The sequence below is a fragment of the Nerophis lumbriciformis genome, linkage group LG16 (assembly GCF_033978685.3).
Source record: "Nerophis lumbriciformis linkage group LG16, RoL_Nlum_v2.1, whole genome shotgun sequence".
Lineage (NCBI taxonomy): Eukaryota > Metazoa > Chordata > Actinopteri > Syngnathiformes > Syngnathidae > Nerophis > Nerophis lumbriciformis.
Genome location: NC_084563.2, coordinates 14214599 through 14234522, shown reverse-complemented (window position 1 = coordinate 14234522; position 19924 = coordinate 14214599). Strand labels below are relative to the sequence as shown.

General features: G+C 38.9%; 2 protein-coding genes across 3 annotated transcripts in view; one reads left to right on the top strand and one right to left on the bottom strand.

Moving 5' to 3' along the window:
* tmem255a (transmembrane protein 255A) overlaps nucleotides 1-11245 on the bottom strand; it is a 31428-nt gene extending 20183 nt beyond the window's left edge. The window contains exon 1 of the mRNA XM_061976674.1: nucleotides 10787-11245. Within this exon, the coding sequence (XP_061832658.1) occupies nucleotides 10787-10844 (58 nt within the window). The 5' untranslated portion in view covers nucleotides 10845-11245. The remainder of the gene's footprint in view (nucleotides 1-10786) is intronic.
* A 7376-nt stretch (nucleotides 11246-18621) lies between these two features.
* The window catches only part of atp1b4 (ATPase Na+/K+ transporting subunit beta 4), a 15727-nt gene continuing 14424 nt past the window's right edge, over nucleotides 18622-19924 (top strand). The window contains exons 1-3 of one of the 2 annotated variants that reach the window (XM_061976670.1): nucleotides 18622-18828; nucleotides 18914-18970; nucleotides 19322-19538. In XM_061976670.1, the coding sequence (XP_061832654.1) occupies nucleotides 18914-18970; nucleotides 19322-19538 (274 nt within the window). In that variant the 5' untranslated portion in view covers nucleotides 18622-18828. Of the gene's footprint in view, nucleotides 18829-18910; nucleotides 18971-19321; nucleotides 19539-19924 lie in introns of both variants that reach the window. The other variant, XM_061976669.1, reaches the window with a different exon arrangement.

Here is a 19924-nt window from a genome sequence, read left to right as displayed (position 1 = left end):
AGTCCACTTTAGTGTAAAATAGGGATGTAACGATAAAGTCAGCCAAACGTCTGACGGTGAGTAGTACTATTTTAAATTAAATTGAACAAAAACTGTGATTGATAACTGTTAGAATAATTGTATCTAAGTTATCACAAAACTTTGTGTTTCAATGAGTTCCCGGCGAGCAGACAAAAGCTGTCTTTAATCCTACCAAGCAGAAGGCTTGTAAAACTCTACTGTGTAGGATGGGAAGCAACATGAAGGTGTTGTTTTTCTTTCATGTATTGTAATCAACAGAAAGATATTGTCTTGACTCGAGATTTACAAAGCGAAGAGGAAGCAGGACTAGACTCCTCTCCAGGCACCGCTTCTTTGAACTATTTTACGACCTTTTCTTTGAACTGTTTTAATCAAAGGCGATGGCTGTTTACGACCCCCGTCCCTTAGAAACAGCTGTTGCCATGTAATCAGGGAAAGCCCAAATAAAAGAGGCGGCGTACAATCTTTCTCCAGAGCGTGCTGGAGACTGTTCAAGAGTACAGTCCAGAAGTCTCTCCTCAATTGAGCCAAATTTAATTCTGTCTCTGTTTAATTCTTGTTTAATAGATGTCATCAGTGTTTGAACCTGACAATAACTGCACTTTGATAAACACATGGACTGACTTGCGCCAACTCGCTAGCTTAAATGCTAACATGAAAACAAGGGGCATTAACGTATTTCCCAATTAAGAAACAACATACCCAGATCCAAACTTATATAAAAACATTATTATCTGAGCAACACAGTTATTCAGTTGTGCACATTGAACCTGCAAGCTGTGCTCTCTTCGAACAGAGTGATCGTTCTATACTCGGAGGAATACGAGACGAAGGTGCTTGAGGTCAACTGAACAGAGCAAGATACCACAACGCCCACCAGACATAGAAAATAAGAACAATAGATTTTATTTTTTACGGACTTTTGACTTAAATAGATCTTAAAGTGCTCATGTACACAATAATATTTCAAACAAAAAATATTTAGCCATTAAAAAAGATAAAATACTAAGACAAGGGCTACTATCTCCAAATCTGATTTTTTTTGTGTGTCAAATTCGATCATTCTTTGTTGTTCACATTTCCAAAAAATGTGATGTCTAAAGTGAACGCAATCTGACCCACATGCATATATCAGCGGCACAATATATGTCAGACCTTTTAAAAATGTACACCCCCACAAGGTCTCCGAGGTCAGCTGATCAGTTTTTTCTGGTCGTCCCAAAAACCTGTTTAAAATCCAGAGGTGATCGTGCATTTTCTGCTGTGGCTTTTAAATCACATCTTAAAACATATTTGTACTCTTTTGCTTTTAAAACCAGCATGAGAGTTGTGTGATTTTAGTCTATTTTATTTCCTCTGATGTAAAATGTATTTAATCTTTTATAGTTAAATGTTTTATATTACTGACTCTTCTAGTATGCTTGTCTTGACTTCTGTGCAGCACTTTGTGAAACGTCTATTGTTTTTTTAAATGTGCTATATAAATAAAGTGGATTGAATTAGATTGGATATGACGTCACTCACATATATCGCAGCCTTTAAAATGGCTTTAATCATACTCTATCTCTATCCTGGTGCATTTGTGGTGATTTTAAAGAATTCTATGCAATCAAAGTCAACATTTTCTGAAAGAAATTATTGCACGTAGAAGATAAGGAAGGAAGAGTGCAAGCATTTTGGCTCTCGCAGTTTGTGGGACATTTGCTTCGACGTCTGCTCCGGAGAGCGTGTGGCCGAGCAGTCGCAAACAGGAGTGGTCGAACATTGACGTTCTTAAAGTTGCAGTAGAGCAGAAAAACAAGTTGACTTTATATCCCTATTTGTTTCATTCTATTCATTAAACCATATCTAATGGTTATTTACAATCCGCAAAGTATGTGGAAACACCGTTTAAACATCACAAAATGCCACAAATTCAGTAAGCCATTTTGAATATTCCGCTCCGAATACCTTTGCTAAATGTAAATTGTAGATTATAATTCATGCATCTCTCATTTGGTAGTGGACAAATCTGGTCATGGACCGGCAGGCTGGTCCACTTTCACGTCCGCAAGATGGCAAAAAAGACCCGAAAAGGAACTTTTTTTTTAACCCTTCGTGAGGATTGTGATTGATTCTTCATCTAAACAAATTTATGTGAGCATCCTGTCGGTCGGCATCCCAGCAAGAGTGGAAATATTACAGTAAGTTTTTGTTTAATTTCGGTTTGTTATGGTTAGTTTGTATGTTTAGCACCTAGCAATGCTACATGATGCTATAGTGTCACAATGAAACTGCATCCATCACTCGGCTTCTAAAACTTATTGCTCATCCTCTTTGTGTTCGGGCTCAAAAATATAAGGTTCTGGATCATAATTTTTCCCAAAGTAATCGTTTTTGGCTCTCACAAAGTCTGCTTGATTAGCATTGTTGTTGATGGGGAAGAGATCTGTGGTTCCTAGCGCGAAGTCACGTGATCACGTGACTGGCTTCCTCATTATTTCTCAGAATGGCTCGGGAATCTTTGTGAGATTGATACTATGTTGATCATATTTATTTATCTGCAAACTTTGGAAGACTTTTAGTTTCATAAATCAGATATATATGATAATAGCTTCAATATAGAGGTAATTTGTTTTTACACTCTATGATTATGATGCTTACCACTTTTTGATGACGTACTGGTCGGAGAAAAGCGACCCGATTGTTCAGACTGCAGTTGCATTGTATATATATCCAAATTTTTCCCACATATGAAACAGGCCTCGGTCGGATTTGAAAAATTCTGAATTTCACTGTTCACATTGACATGAAAAAAATCCTATACAGGTCATGTATGGGCAAAACAATGACCTGCAGTGTGAACAAGGCCTATAACACTATAAATGAAGCATAAAAACCATAAAACGTGCAAAATAGATATTTTAGCTCTATCTAAAAAACATACTGTACCTTTGTTAAAAGATTTCAGTGTCCATAAGTACTTTAGATCATGTTCAACAATACCGCGATAATATTAAAGACCGTGATAATTTAGATAGATGATTAAGAAAGCTTAAGAAACAGTGAAACGGGTGGTTTACTAAACATTGCATGAGGATCAAGGTGAGTGTCACAACGAGGTCGCATTTTACTGCGTGGGTCGTTCTCCCAGGATGCAGACGGAAAACTCCGGAGGCAAGGTACAAGGTAGGAAAATGATTTAATGTCCATAAATCATGCGGGATACAAACAAAAAGGCACCAGGGTGCCGATAGCGCAGGAAGCTAACAGATCACCAAACAAGAAACGCTTAGCATATGAATCCAAAGGTAAATCAACTAACAGGTAACTTGTTGCATAGATGCAAATAAGAAAGCCAGACTGAGTGTGGAATAAGTTGTTCTCTGATTAGTGCCCGGTGGCAGGTGAGCGTGACGAACACTAATCAGAGGCAGGTGAAACCAATCTGCACCCATGGCAACCAAAACACAAACCCAGGGGTGCTCAAAACAGGAACTGAGGCAGTCAAAAACTAAACAAAACGTGACCGGGGCAACGGATCATGACAACAAGTATCTGTTACGGGTGAATCAAAAGTGATCGTAGCCTATGTGAGTTCTCAGTGCAACCTTTTACAAACATACCTACTCCTAACTTCAACTTGTGTCAACTTGTATCACTTAATCACTTTTTTGACCAACATACACACATTAAGTCAAAAATCCCCTCTCGCCGTATGACAACAACATCAATATCCAAAGCCACAACTACCAACCACAGGGCATTTAGCCCTGATAGCAAACCTGATTAGAAGTAACTTCATTATGTCATCGACATCTAACTGATTAGGAGTCTGGCTGCTTTTGAAAAATGCATAAGTAAGGGAGTTGCCCCCAACTGCCCATTAGTGGGAATACATTTTAGCAGGAACAATGCTCGAGCAGGGGTCTTCAACATGTAGCCCGTCGCCTGATTTTCACTGAACTCTGCATCGGTTCGGTTCAATTGTGAACGCTACACGGACCTGTGTTAAAAGGACAGCAAAAAGGCAGAATAAATGACAAAAAATAAATACATTTGGCAGAATATAAAAATAGCTGTGGGTGCACCATAAATATATGACCGATAATTATTTAGTATGAGGAATTATGACATCCCACCAATACATCTGATAACATTAGAAATAGTTCCGAAAATTGATTTAAAAAAAAAAACGCTTCAATGAAGCAAGATTATACGTTCTGTAAGTGATGGCAGGTTAGGGTGAGCAAATCAAGCGCTCTATTTCTCCTACTTGCCATGCTGTATAACTTCACCTGAGCTGATTGTAAACCAAGGGCTGGTACATTAAGGCTGGGCTGAAAACGGTATCACAAAATGAGTGTTTTATATCAGTCAATATCAATAAATATTTCTATTTTTAAGATCTATCAAAAATAAGGAATTGGAGAAAAATATATTGCTCTGATTATAATGCCCTCAGCTATCAAGGCAGAAAGGAAATGTCAACACAAGCATGGAAAACACTCAAACAATGTAAACACAATTGTAAAATCACATTGAACACTTAACAATAAGCTCTTAAAATGAAGGTGCAAAAATAAGGAATACGTAAGAAATGCTTAATAAAGTGTAACAAAATAGTGCAAAGTGGAAATGTGTAAACATAGAGAAAACTGAGAAGAACTATTTTCTGCAGGTTTAGTGCCAGGAAGTTACAGCTGTGCTCTAAAGGGTGAGCACAGCTAAGGTGGTGTGGTATTACCTATTACCATCTTAGGCCCCTTCTACACTAAGGTTATCCAGGCTATATCCCACTTAATCTTATCCTTGTACACACACACACACACACACACACACACACACACACACACACACACGCGCACACAAAATGCTACTGTTTAAGACCCCCTCCCCCTTCCGTCCGCCAGAGCAACGCGACCTAGTAAGCATGGGCGAAAAAAACCTCACCTCTGACCTGGAAGTGTATTCTTACCCTGTGTTTCAATGTGGCCTATTGCCACAATTCTTTTACCAGTAAACCTTGCTTGCCTCATCATCAGCAGCTGTTGGACTGGCCGTATTGTAGTAAATCACACCTGAGCCATCATACATGAATCATGTCTTTAATGGACGTGTGAAAGTAAACAATGTGATAAAGAACATTTTACAACAATCGATCTGGTCAGGACACTGCGGGCTGAAATTGGCGGTCGTACTTCACGGCCACAACCACTTCATGGCTTCACAATAGTTATGGAGTAAAAAACTAGACGTTGAGTAATCGCTCGACATACATCGCAGACAATAACTGATAGTCTGCTTTGCCAGTCCAAATGCATTCGCTGTTTTTCGGTGTGGCCCAACACACTCGTTGACAAACATATCCCACCAGGCTGCCGTTCTTCCAGGCCTTATCCAAAACCGTCGCTCAACTGCTATGTTGCCGTCTGAGATGTGTTGTATCTGAAATAGCTATAATCGCGCGTTGTCGAAACCGCTTGTTATGACGCTGGCTGTGGCGCGTTCTTTCTGACGTCACTTCCTGTGTGGGGCATGGTCTTTCTGGCGTCACTTCCTCTCCGAACTCAGTTTGTAAACGATCAATGAGTCCATACAAAGCTAAGAGCCGGAGATTCAAAAAAATACACGGCGCACTTACCGGTGTAAAAAATCATTAGAGGAGGGGATCCTTAAACGATGGGTTAGTGTGGCTGAGACGGGGCTAAGGCTTAATAATTAGACAGGGCCTTAGTGGGGACGAGTGCCTTGTATCATTTCCAGACCACACTGGTCTGACTACAGTCCGTTTTGAAAAGTCCAAAAAACTGCCGTACTGTCCAGGTGATTTTTCCTGTTCCTTTTCCAATTTCGTCGCTCTCTGCAGCACTCATTTTTACCTTCTCTTCTCACTCAAGAATTAACGGCGAAATTGATAATTGATACTGTTACCTGATTGGCTGTTAGCGTGCCACTCCCACTGATCAGTGATCACTTCCTGTGTTTTTCAGTTACCAAAGAGCGAGTGCCTTCATTCATGCAACCAACCTTGCTTTGCAACATCCAGTTTCTTCCAACAAAAAAAAATACAATTATCAAATTCATTTTTATTGATACTGATTACGTGTCTATCGCGGTATATATATTAATATCGTTTAATCGCCCAGCCATAGCATCAATTGAGTGGGACTTTTCAACCGTTTCAGAGGAATACATTTCACGTGTCATTTACACCAAATGTTCTGCAAACATTCCGCGAGGAAGTAAACAACATTACGCTTCAACACATCAAATCTTATCAGCCCCCAGAAACACCATAGCTAGCTGCAAAGAAAGGCCAGGGGGCTTTTTCTATCGCCGCAGCGTTTGAAAAGTGCAAAGCGTTTGCCAGAGACGACACGAGGGTTAAAGTGGTCAGCAATTCAATCATGGAAATGATGGCGCTTGACCACCCGCCCTTTGCCATCCTTAAGGATACTGGCTTTTGTTAAAACAAATCGACAGGTACAGTTGGTCAAATCCATCTTTCCTACCTTCAGGAGTGCACAAACATCAGTTACAACTGCATAAAAAAAAAAAATAGAGATAAATAAGTTATTGGTATCAGTTTTGAGAAGCAGGAATTGACTTGAAAAAAATGCATCACTAAAAATAACCAACTTATTAACCCAGCATATGGCATGTCGGTTTGAGTATTACGTCACGTCATATGTCACAAAAGGTGCCCAATCAAGTCTGTACTCTATGCATATGTTTGGTCCAAAATACCAGTGTAAACACAAAGTGAACTGCACCAAAGTGTGCACCCAGTATCTTTTTTTAGTGTGAACACTATTTCAATAAGCTTCCTCCTTCTCCTTTTCGGTCATGTTGAACTGTGCAAGTGTAAACATGTGATGTGCTTAAATGCAACATGGTGAGGCATGTTTGAAATGATCTAAAACAGTGTTTTTTAAACATAGGGCCGGGCCGCCAACATTTTTTTATGTTTTTCAGCTGCGGTCCATATGGGCTTTAGTGGTACTCAGTAGTAATACACTTCTCCACCACTTGTGGCAGTAATAACAATCCCAGACAAACAGAAGTTAAAGTTAAAGTAGCAATGATTGTCACATACACACTAGGTGTGGCGAAATTATTCTCTGCATTTGATCCATCACCCTTGATCACCCCCTGGGAGGTGAGGGGAGCAGTGAGCAGCAGCGGTGGCCGCGCCCAGGAATAATTTTTGCTGATGCAACCCCCAATTCCAACCCTTGATGCTGAGTGCCAAGCAGGGAGGTAATGGGTCCCATATTTATAGTCTTGGGTATGACTCGGCCGGGCTTTGAACTCACAACCTACCGATCTCAGGGCGGACACTCTAACCACTAGGAAGACGTCTGGAGCTAAAGTCATAGAGAAGTTTCTAAAAGAGGAAGTACAGTTTTTTGGAATTTTGCCTATCGTTCTCAATCATTATGAAATACATGACAAGGATGTATTTTTTTGATGTATTCTAATTTGTAATTAAATGTGAATAAAATGGGAGGTCCTCTATTACGCCCACAAAACCCAATAAAAAAACATCCAAAAAGTGCCAAAAATACTCCATTTACATTTTGTGACTTGAATATTAACCAAGTATTAGTGATATTATTATAAACGTTAACGCAGACAAACTTTTTATAGCGGCGCCATGATCACAAACTTGTGTGCCTTTCTTCAACATCATCAACTTGAATTGGAAAATTGGAGGCCCGGAATTACTTGTAAAGTATATGAATTTTAATCACAGCTCTTCTACATTGGAATACAAAACGCTTAACCTAACTAAAAACACCAGAAACCTCTCTGTTGTGAACCATGATTTGTTTGGAAATCAGAATAAAAAAATTGCCAAACTATAACTTCTGACCGGGCAGCACAGTTAGTTCCGCTGTGTAGTTACGTTATAGCGTCCTCAAAAATCAAAACATTTCAAAGCGAGACTGAAGTTTATGCATGTTTTAAATAAAAGTAACGTTAATAGATTTAAGACCTTTGAAAATCGTATTTAAGACATTTTGAGATTTTAGGAGAATTAAATTCAAATGATTGGATTTAAGACTTCTTTAGACTTTTTAAGACCCCGCGGATACCCTGTAATGGAAAAGTTGGGCCCCCAGATCAGAAAGGTTCAGAACACCTGAACTAAAACATACCCTAACTCTGGTGATGACATTTTGAGACTCGCTTACTACGTATATAGTGCATAAGATCTGGCAGCACATGTTTTCAAAGTTGTAGTCACGCATCCCTCTTATTTTGCCTGAATAACACCCATTACTTATAAGTAATTAGTATAGTTCCATTGACATGAGCTAGAATGAATTCCTCCCAAACTTGCAACTTCCACTGCCACCAACCTGAACAAAAGGTAATTTTGCTTGAAATAAAAAATAATAATCTTATTGAAACTATAAAAATTTTTTGACCGACTTGAACCATTTGATACTGAAAAACAAAATAAATACATTGAATTAATAATAATACATGTATTAATCAGCAACATTTCCTCAACAGCACATAAATAATTTAACTTACAAAAACAAAAAATGAATGCAAAAATTTGCTTTTTTTTAATAAATCAAACTGAGGAAGTCAGAATTAATGGCTACAATGGGCACATTTTGCAGTGCACAGCTAGTCAAAGCATGATACTGCATGGTAAAACATGACCCAAGGATCCTTTATGACAAAAAAAAAAAATCTACTGCCAAAAATGCTAGTCAAAGATCCTCTTTAGTACAGAGGCACTCTGCTGTTTATAAGGACCTATTACAAAAACGCAAGTCAAAGGTCCTTTAATTCAGTGTTTTTCAACCTTTTTTGAGCCAAAGCACATTTTTTTCATTGAAATAATCCCGAGGCACACCACTAACAGAAAACATTAAAAAATTAAACTCAGTAGCCAATATTGACAGTTAAAAGTCGGGCTTGCAATTGTTGGTTATAAATTCAAACTATAACCAACCATGCATCACTATAGCTTGTCTCAAAGTATGTGTACTGTCACACCGTGACTTTTTGAGTTTTTCTGTGTTTTCCTGTGTGTAGTGTTGTAGTTCTTGTCTTGCACTTCTATTTTGTTGTTGATTGTCATGTCATGCACGGATATACTTTACTATACTCGTCCAGTATTCTGTTTTTGTTTACTTTACAGCAAGTTCAGTTTTAGTTTAGTTTTGTATAGCTATCCCTAAGCTTCAATGCCTTTTCTTAGCAGCACTCGCCTTTTGATTACTTTTGGTTTAAGCATTAGATACCTTTTTACCTGCACACTGCCTCCCGTCTGCATATTGTGATCACGACAAACCATGTTCCCGACATCCACAAAGCAATTAGCTATCTGTTGCCACCTACTGATATGGAAGAGTATTACACGTTCACTCTACCGCGCTCTAGACAGCACATTATTTGCGGATTATAATTACTGGTTTGCAAAAAAATATTTTTAACCCAATTAGGTGAAATTACATAATCTCCCACGGCACACCATACTGTATCTCACGGCACACCTGTGTGCCGCGGCACACTGGTTGAAAAACACTGCTCTAGTTGAAAGGATCGCTGCAATTTTTAGGACTCTACCGCAATAAATACTGGTCAACAATCCTCTATTTGACAGGATCACTGCTGTTTTTAAAATTATACTGCTAAAAATGGCACCGTATTTTTCGGACTATAAATCGCTCCGGAGTCATAAAGAAGGAAAAAAACATATATAAGTCGCACTGGAGTATAAGTCACATTTTTGGGGGAAATGTATTTGATAAAACCCAACACCAAGAATAGACATTTGAAAGGCAATTTAAAATAAATAAAGAATAGTGAACAGGCTGAATAAGTGTACGTTATATGACGCATAGATAACCAACTGAGAACGTGCCTGGTATGTTAACGTAACATATTATGGTAAGAGTCATTCAAATAACTATAAAATATAGAACATGCTATACGTTTACCAAACAAACTGTCACTCCTAATCGCTAAATCCCATGAAATCTTATACGTCTAGTCTCTTACGTGAATGAGCTAAATAATATTATTTGATATTTTACAGTAATGTGTTAATAATTTCACACATAAGTCGCTCCTGAGTATAAGTCGCACCCCCGGCCAAACTATGAAAAAAAACTGCGACTTATAGTCCGAAAAATACGGTAGTCAAAGATCCTGTATAGAACAGAGGCGCTCTGCTATTTATAAGGACCTAATGCAAAAATACAAGTCAAAGATCCTCTGTTTGACTTCCATCCATTTTCTACCGCTTGTCCCTTTTGGGGTCGCGGGAGGTGCTGGAGCCTATCTCAGCTGCATTCGGGCGGAAGGCGGGGTACACCCTGTTTGACTTACTACTTATAAATAATTAGTATAGTTCTATTGACATGAGCAAGAATGACTTCCTCCCAAACTCGCAACTTCCACTGCCACCGACCTGAGCAAAAGTTAACTATTTTTGTAGTGCAAACAACAATAACTCACCTCTATGAGTACTGTCATGCACCACTTTAGATGTTTGGCATTTAGCTGGTGCTGTTGGAGCATCCAGCAAACAAAGAAGCTGAGCCTGCACCTGCAATGACGTGCTGCGGCCTGGATGGAGCTAAAAAATATGTGATGTAACATCTTCTTTTTTTTTTAATCGCTTTAAAAAAAAACTCCGCCTTTGTGTTTTAGCGGATACCATGCTGCTCAAACCCAGCCCACGGAGAGACATTATTTAGACACACCGGTGACCTTGCACACACACACACTCACGCACACACACGCTCACACTTACCGATGCTGGTCTCGGAGAGAGTCAGCCCGCTGGATTGGAGGCTCGGTGCGGGGGGCATGGCTCGGCTATGGAGGATGGATGGATGGATCGCACCGCTTGTAAATTAAGCAGACAGCGTGACGACGTATTCGCTGTAAATCTTTAACCTGGCTGTCCGTAGTCATTGAATGGGATGAAGCGTCCGACCGACCACCGCAGCGACGTCCCCTCCGCTTCCACCTTCCGCGCCGTTCCACTCACATATGCCCGCGTCTGCTCGCACGTCCGTCGGTCTCTGTCCTGGTCGTGTGTCGGTGTCTGGGCAGTGGTGGGGTCGCGGCGGCTGGGCTCTGTGTGCGCATGTCATACACACACTTAGTGGGCAAAAAAAAACACACAAACTTACACAATACTTAAAATATTCATAGCGGTTATATAACTATAACGACAGATTAAGTCATTTAAACCTGGTTGTTAAGAGTTAGCATTATAGCGTTACTTGATATCGGGAACATTATTTACACAACCACCCATAAAATATTAGTTCAGCCACTCGCAAATGATTTAAAAACGTTCTTCATTTCGCCTCAAATTTAGATAAATGTTGAAAATTTAACATCCCCGAAAATAGTCCGTGTTACACCAGGCGCCATTTTGTACAATTAAGCTAGCATTAACAACTGATGCTAATTAAAGAAATACAATACAGTAGTAACAATTGGTCTTTAAAATCGAACAAAGAGCTTCAATTGACACTACAATCATTGAATGTATCACAACACTTTTAAAAATAAGAGTAGATACTAGAGATGTCCGATAATATCGACCCGCCGATATTATCTGCTGATAAATGCTTTAAAGTGTTATATCGGAAATTATCGGTATGTTTTTTGTTTTTTTAAATGATTAAATCAACATAAAAAACACAAGATACACTTACAATTAGTGCACTAACCCAAAAAAACTCCCTCCCCCATTCACACTCATTCACACAAAAGGGTTGTTTCTTTCTGTTATTAATATTCTGGTTCCTACATTATATATCAATATATATCAATATAGTCTGCAAGGGATACAGTCCGTAAGCACACATGATTGTGCGTGCTGCTGGTCCACTAATAGTACTAACTTTTAACAGTTAATTTTACTCATTTTCATTAATTACTTAGTTTCTATGTAACTGTTTTTATATTGTTTTACTTTCTTTTTTATTCAAGAAAATGTTTTTAGTTTATTTATCTTATTTTATTTTATTATTTTTTTTTTTTAAAGGACCTTATCTTCACCATACCTGGTTGTCCAAATTAGGCATAATAATGTGTTAATTCCACGACTGTATATATCGGTATCGGTAGATATTGATATCGGTAATTAAAGAGTTGGACAATATTGGAATTTCAAATATCGGCAAAAAGCCATTATCGGACATCCCTAGTAGATACTGAAGTGAATTAATTAACTTTGCCTTTATTTCTTTCACAGAAAAGTCATTTGTATCATTTTTACAATAGGATACAGAGACCACACAAATCCACTCTTCATTAGGGCAGGATTATTAAAACTGAAAGACATTGTAGAATTGCATACTCTATTAGCGATGTTCAAAAGTAGAAATAAAGTTCTTCCGAAGGACTTACAAAAGTGATTTGTGTTCACGTCTGAAGATGAGAACCACAGCAGGCCGTATGATTTTGAACATCCAAGAGTGCGAACAAATTTGAAACAAATGTGCTTGTCTGTTGCTGGTGTGAAAGCATGGAATTCTCTAAAGAAAGACTTAAAAAGTTGCAAGAATATCTTTGAATTTAAAAAGAGTTACAAAAAGACAACTGGAATTATATCACACTGATTTTTGATTTTGATTGGACGTGTTATTGTGAAAATGCTTAAACTAAAATTAAAAAGTATCTTGGAGTTGGGGTGTTGGTGGAGGGAAAAGTTATAAAGTCATCTAAAATAATTTGTGTTAAAAAGGGGGCAGATAAATATAAGAATATTATTCTTCCATCTGCTCCTTTCTGATCATGGGAATGTATAAGAAACAAAAAAAACAACGAAAGTGTCAACTGTACATGGCTTGTATATATGCATTTTCATGAAAGGAATAAATAGAAATTATGAATGATGAACTGATATTATGTTCTACATATGGTAACTGTTCATATTCATCTTGGAGAAAGCAAACCTTCAAGTTTGAGTACACAGTGGTATTTCAGTTTGAGCACATGATAAGATAAGACCCCTTAGTTTGATATTTGCAGGTGAATTGGATCACTTCTCATAGGAAGAATCCCCTAATTGGGACTTCGGAATGCAAAAGTGATAGCCCTGTCCTTCAGAGGAGACTACCTGTCTTGTTCAAACACCAACATTTAAGTTATGACTTAAAGCAGTTGTTTTCCAGACACTTGCACACGAACATCTCCTTTTATGGTCAGGTGGTGCTGTTTAGACTTAGCGCACACCCAGACAGACAAAGAAGGAATATATAAACTGATGGTTTGGCTTCTCCAGGTTAGGAATCCTCCATTTTTGACTAAGATTCCTCCGGGTACTACAGACCTGTTTAAATGATGCTCGCTTGTAATAAAGCAACTTTTGGTTCAGCAAAGTGCGTTGTCCCTCAGCCCGGGAGGGGACGTCAAGACCAGAAATACACTTAAATACTTAAATACTTAGTACTTGTCAATAATTTTTCGGTTACAATCGTTTCCCCGCTCCCAGGAAGAAGAAAACATTTGTTCATACAATTTATAAATACACCTATCCATAACATTGCATCTTTAGTAACATAAAACAGCAAACAATTAATATAGATCAACTTACAACAAAGAAAACATTTATTAACATTGTGTTTTAGTTTGTAGCAGAAAGGTTTAAAGTGCATCATTTTGCTTGAAATATAAAATAATAATCTCATTGAAACTATAACATTTTTTTGACCGACTTGAGCCATTTGATACTAAAAAATAAAATAAAATACACTGAATAAATAATAATAAATGCATTAATCAGCAACATTTCCCCAGGAGCACAGTATATTAAATAATTTAACTTACAAAACAAAAAAGTATGCAACAATATGTGCTTTTTTTAATAAATCAAAATGACGAAGTCAGAATTAATTGCTACAATGGGCACATTTTGCAGTGCACAGCTAGTGGAAGCACAATACATGACCCAAGGATCCTTTATGACAAGACCACTGCTAATTAAAAAAAAAAAAAAATCTACCACCAAAAATGCTAGTCAAAGATCCGCTTTAGCACAGAGGCACTCTGCTGTTTATAAGGACCTCTTGCAAAAACGCAAGTCAAAAGTCCTCTAATTGACAGGATTGCTGCAATTTTTAGGACTCTACTGCAAAAAAATGCTTGTCAAAGATTCTCTATTTGACAGGATTGCTGCTGTTTTTAAAATTATACAGCTAAAAATGCTAGTCAAAGATCCTCTATGGGCCAGAGGCGCTCTGCTATTTATAAGGATCTCTTGCAAAAACACAAGTCAAAGATCCTCTAACACGATCGCTGCTGTTTTTAGGAATCTACCGTCAAAAATGCTGGTCAAAGATACTTTATAGCACAGAAGCGCTCTGAAGTTTGGATTTAATACAAAAACACAAGTCAAAGATTTACTATGTGATAGGATCGCTGCTGTTTTTAAGAATGTACTGCCAACAATGCCGGTCAAAGATCCTTTATAACACTGAGGCGCTCTGCTGTTTATAAAGACATATTACAAAACACTGGTCAAAGATCCTCTATTTGACAGGATCGCTTCTGTGCTTACACTAAGAATCTACTTCCAGAAGAGCTTGTCAAAGATCCTCTACAGCACAGAGGCGCTCTGCTGTTTATAAAGACCTATTGCAAAACACTATAGTCAATGATCCTCTATTTGACAGGATGTTTTTAAAATTATACCGCTAAAATGCTAGTCAAAGATCCTCTATAGAACAGAGGCGCTCTGGTATTTATAAGGACCTATTGCAAAAACACAAGTCAAAGATCCTCTATTTGACACGATCGCTGTGCTGTTTTTAGGAATCTACCGTCAAAAATGCTGGTCAAAGATACTTTAAAGCACAGAAGCGCTCTGGAGTTTGGATTTATTACAAAAACACAAGTCAAAGATTTTCTATGTGATAGGATCACTGCTGTTTTTAAGAATGTACTTCCAACAATGCTGGTCAAAGATCCTTTATAACACTGAGGCGCTCTGCTGTTTATAAAGACCTATTACAAAACACTAGTCAAAGATCCTCTATTTGACAGAATCGCTGCTGTTTTTAAATTATACCGCTAAAAACGGTAGTCAAAGATTCTCTACAGAACAGAGGCGCTCTGCTATTTATAAGGACCTATTGCAAAAACACAAGTCAAAGATCCTCTATTTGACACAATCACTGTGCTGTTTTTAGGAATCTACCGTCATAAATGCTGGTCAGAGATACTTTTTAGCACAGAAGCGCTCTGAAGTTTGGATTTATTACAAAAACACAAGTCAAAGATTTTCTATATGATAGGATCGCTGCTGTTTTGAAGAATGTACTGCCAACAATGCTGGTCAAAGATCCTTTATAACACAGAGGCGCTCTGACGTTTGGATTTATTACAAAAACACTCGTCAAAGATTTTCTATGTGATAGGATTGCTACTGTTTTTAGGAATGTACTGCCGAAAATGCTTGTCAAAGATCCTTTATAACACAGAGGTGCTCTGCTGTTATAGACCTATTACAAAACACTAGTCAAAGATCCTCTATTGGACATGATCGCTGTTGTGCTTACAGTAAGAATCTACTGCCAGAAGAGCTTGTCAAAGATCCCCTATAGCACAGAGGCGCTCTGCTGTTTATAAATACCTATTGCAAAATACTAATCAAAGATGCTCTATATTGACAGGACCGCTGCTGTTGTGAAGAACATCCCAACTTTTAAACTCACCTGGCAGGCTGGTCTGATGTCCTTTCAGAGTCCTATCCATGACGCCTTTGATGCATCAGTCTGGGGTTCTTTTCTTTTGAAAAAACAAACAAAAGTCGTATAACAATAAAATAATCACTCCTCGTGAGCAACGTAGATAGATGATAAAAATTCAACAAGACATTTTATTAATAAGAGTATTTTTAAAAGCTAATAATGTAGTTTTCATTTTGGGTATCTGGCGACATCTGCTGTCTGACATGGGCAACTGCAGTACAGCTTGCTTTAAGGGTGTATTGCCATGATGCAAATGAGCATGCTAACAACTAGGAACAGAGTTGGGAGGGTTGGACTTGTAGGTTGCCCCAGTCAGAATGAGTCATGGTTGCTAAAACTTCACAAGACTGACTTTAGTGATTTTAGTGAAAAAGGAGAGCAAGTGTTGGGGTTATGTCCTTCATACGACAGCCATCAGACTGTATAATGCATATGTTCCTTTTTGACTGTACTTAAATGTATAATAGACTGTATTTATGTTATTCACATGTGAATAATGCTGTATAATAGACTGTATTTATGTTATTCACATGTGAATAATGCTGTATAATAGACTTTATGTTATTCACATGTGAATAATGCTGTGTAATAGACTGTATTTATGTAATTCACATGTGAATAATGCTGTATAATAGACTGTATTTATATTATTCACATGTGAATAATGCTGTATAATAGACTGTATTTATGTTATTCACATGTGAATAATGCTGTGTAATAGACTGTATTTGTTATTCACATGTGAATAATGCTGTATAATAGACTGTATTTATGTTATTCACATGTGAATAATGCTGTGTAATAGACTGTATTTATATTAATCAAATGTGAATAATGCTGCATAATAGACTGTATTTATGTTATTCACATGTGAATAATGCTGTATAATACACTGTATTTATATTATTCACATGTGAATAAAGCTGTATAATAGACTGTATTTACGTATGTTATTCACATGTGACTAATGCTGTATAATAGACTGTATTTGGTGAGATTTTTCTCATTTCCGGCGTGAAAGCAAAGCCAAAAGAAGTCGGGTTATGAAGCTAATAAATAGACGGGGAATAGTCTGGATAGCAGCCGTGAGACGGTCAAACATGACTTTTAACGCCATCACCTGGTACATGTTGGTGTGTTCATGGCATTTTCACACTGGTACCTTTGAATGTTTTATTCAGTTACACACCTAGCATTAGCCAAACTAGCTTCAGGCAAGTTTACTTACAATGTACAGTATTTTTGGAGAAAAGCATGTTTACTTTTAGTCTTGGCTAAGTACAAAAATGAATGAGTATTATTTTCAGAGAGGTAGCGCAGTGGTCAAAGTATTTAAAAGTAATAATGGCCTGCTTATAAAACGAGGTCGGGGGACCACACGCATCTCGAACACATACGAGATGAAAGACATAGATTATGCGCAATGTGAAGAAAGGACAATGAGCCTTAACAGACTTTCCATTCAGGAAACTTCAAAGGTTTTAAAATGTATTCCTTAGACGAAATATAGACAAGTTTGGTGTCACTTTTACTCGGATGTGCTCATAGCTCATATGAGTCAATTCCACCATTTTTATTTTTTTCCAGTTAGCGAGCCTTTGGAATAGGGTACAGTTTGTCTCATATATATATATATATATATATATATATATATATATATATATATATATATATACATATATATATATACACACACACACGGATATACACATACATATATATACACCCACATATATGTACATACATATATATCATGCTTTGTAATGAATTAAATGGGTGTTATTCAGAATTTTTTTTAATGGTGCATGGACGTTTTTTTATAATATCCACAAATCGTGTTATATTGTGTTATGTGTGACCATGTCTGTTGGCATTTTGTGTTGGTTCGATTTTTTTTTTTGCACCATGACTCGGGAAGTTTGTTTGCATTGGGTCACACTAGTAAATACTGCGCTTAATTGCCATTCAAAGCATGAGTGGTCATAGACCCGAATGACTCTTGCTGTTCACAAGATGGACAGAAGCATATGAACTGACTATTAAGATGATTTGAAATCTTTGTCCTATGGCTACCCACAATGCACTGCAACATCATGTGGCTTTTTCGAGCCCTATGTGCCCTGATTTCTTCCGCTCGTCCTAACAATAATGCTTTTTAAAAAGGTGTGCACCATAGGTCAAGTATGACACCGTTTAATACCCCACACAGCAAGACTGGTGTCAAATTATACGCGAGAAACTACAAAATGTTTGCGAGCAATTTGTGTCCTTTGAGGGCTTCGGCATCAACCGCTGTCACTGTTCTGAACACCGAACTAACTTTTGAATGCAAGAGTGCAACAAGCTGAGAACATCCACACAAATAAACACACCCTTCTCCATCCAACATCTGCTTTTTTTTTTCTTTTTTCTTTTTTTTCCATGACGCAACATCTTTTTTCATGCAAAACTCCGACAAAAGTCCTCCTCTCACACTTGCACCCGGGCTAACACAGTTGGCGCTACGTGACTGGGGTGCAGATGGCGGGCGAGGGGTGTGTGTGTGTGTGTGTGTGTGTGTGTGTGTGTGTGTGTGTGTGCAAGGTCTCTTTGAGCTTGAAGTTTATGTTAAACACTTTGCACCGAGGCTTTGTGATATGATTTATGCTCCTTAAGAAACGGATGGTAAAAATGTAGATGAAGATTTCGGGGGCCACAGGTGCACCAGGAGGATGATTGGCGGTGCACGTCTTTGTGCTGCAATGAGCTATAAATATTGCATTCAGGCGTCGCTTTAGCACACAATGAGTGATGGTGTGCGTGTGCAGAATGCAGCGCCGGGTTCCAAACCGTTGCCAAATTGTGGACTGAACCCTCCAATAAAAAAAAAACAGGACTTAGGAAGTATCCCACCCCCCCATGTTCCTCTGTCTTGAGTTCATTCACTATGTTGGGCGTTTAGATGAAGGAGGCTCTCTGCACCACTAAAACTTTCTAATGAACTCCGCCAAAAACTTTTGACAGAGAGCAAATTTTTTACATTTTTTTTTCTCCACTCCACACTTTGATCTGCTTTTTTTTTTGCTGAAAAAAGGAACTTCAGGTACGGCTATTTTTTTTCTAAACCATTGCATAATTTGCTTTTTTGACCATACTTAAGAGAACTTTTTCCTCCACCTGCGAAGAAGATGGAGCCCAGTTCCACAGAGGGAGGAGGTGAGGAGACCCCGCTCCCTAAAAGTCCGGTAAGTGCAAAATAAAAAATGTCTGCAATTGTACAATTATGAGGGGGATAAGAGTTGGTGTTTGCTGCTAAAAGGTTGTGAGTGTTAGTGAACACTTACTTGCTGGCTAAGAGTCCGAACATCTGGACGCAGGAAGCAGGAGGTTCCGCTTCAAGGGAGGTCATCTCTCCCGATGAGGGCTGCAAAGGTCACCGGTTTTTTTCCCCCTCTTCTATGATCCGCATGAAACCGGGGACAGAGAGGATAGCAGCACATCGCTAGCATGCAGTGAAGTGTCGGGTCGTCTTCGAAAAAACCTTCTCGCCGACAATGTGCGTTGAGCGTCTTCTCCCTTCTTCTCTCCGCCGCCAGCCTCCCAAGGTGCTCCTCAAGCACGGCCAGGAGCTGGAGGAGGAGCAGGAGGAGCTGGCCGAGCACCGGCCTCTGGAGCAGGAGGACCTCAACTTCGAGCGCTGGAAGCGCCGGCCCCTGCCCCGCCGGACGCTGCACCAGAAGATCGGGGACCTGAAGACGTACCTGTGGAACGCCGAGACCAAGGAGTTCATGGGCCGCTCGGGGAAGAGCTGGAGTGAGTCCCCCCCCCCCTCGGTCCCATGTTGCATATTTCTAAATGATGGGTTAAAAACTGTCTTTTAAATGTCTTTAGTGCGATGTCTTGTGTGCTGCAAGTGTGTGTGGTCAATGTTTACATAGGTGCGCCGACGCTTCCCCGGCGAAAACAGGCCGCCTGGGGACAGGGGCCCCAGCGGGGGGCACGCCGCCCCAAGCCTCGCGTTAGCCAGAAATCACATTCCATCTACGTCTTAGCATGCTCGCCACATCCTCCTTCCCAAAGCAGCGGCAACCCCCCCTTTGCGCCCCCTCCTTCACTGAACTCATCATGCATGCAAGCCCCCCCTCAGCGCAGGCCGACACGTACACATTTCCTAATTACGTCCAGGGTGTTTGGCAAAT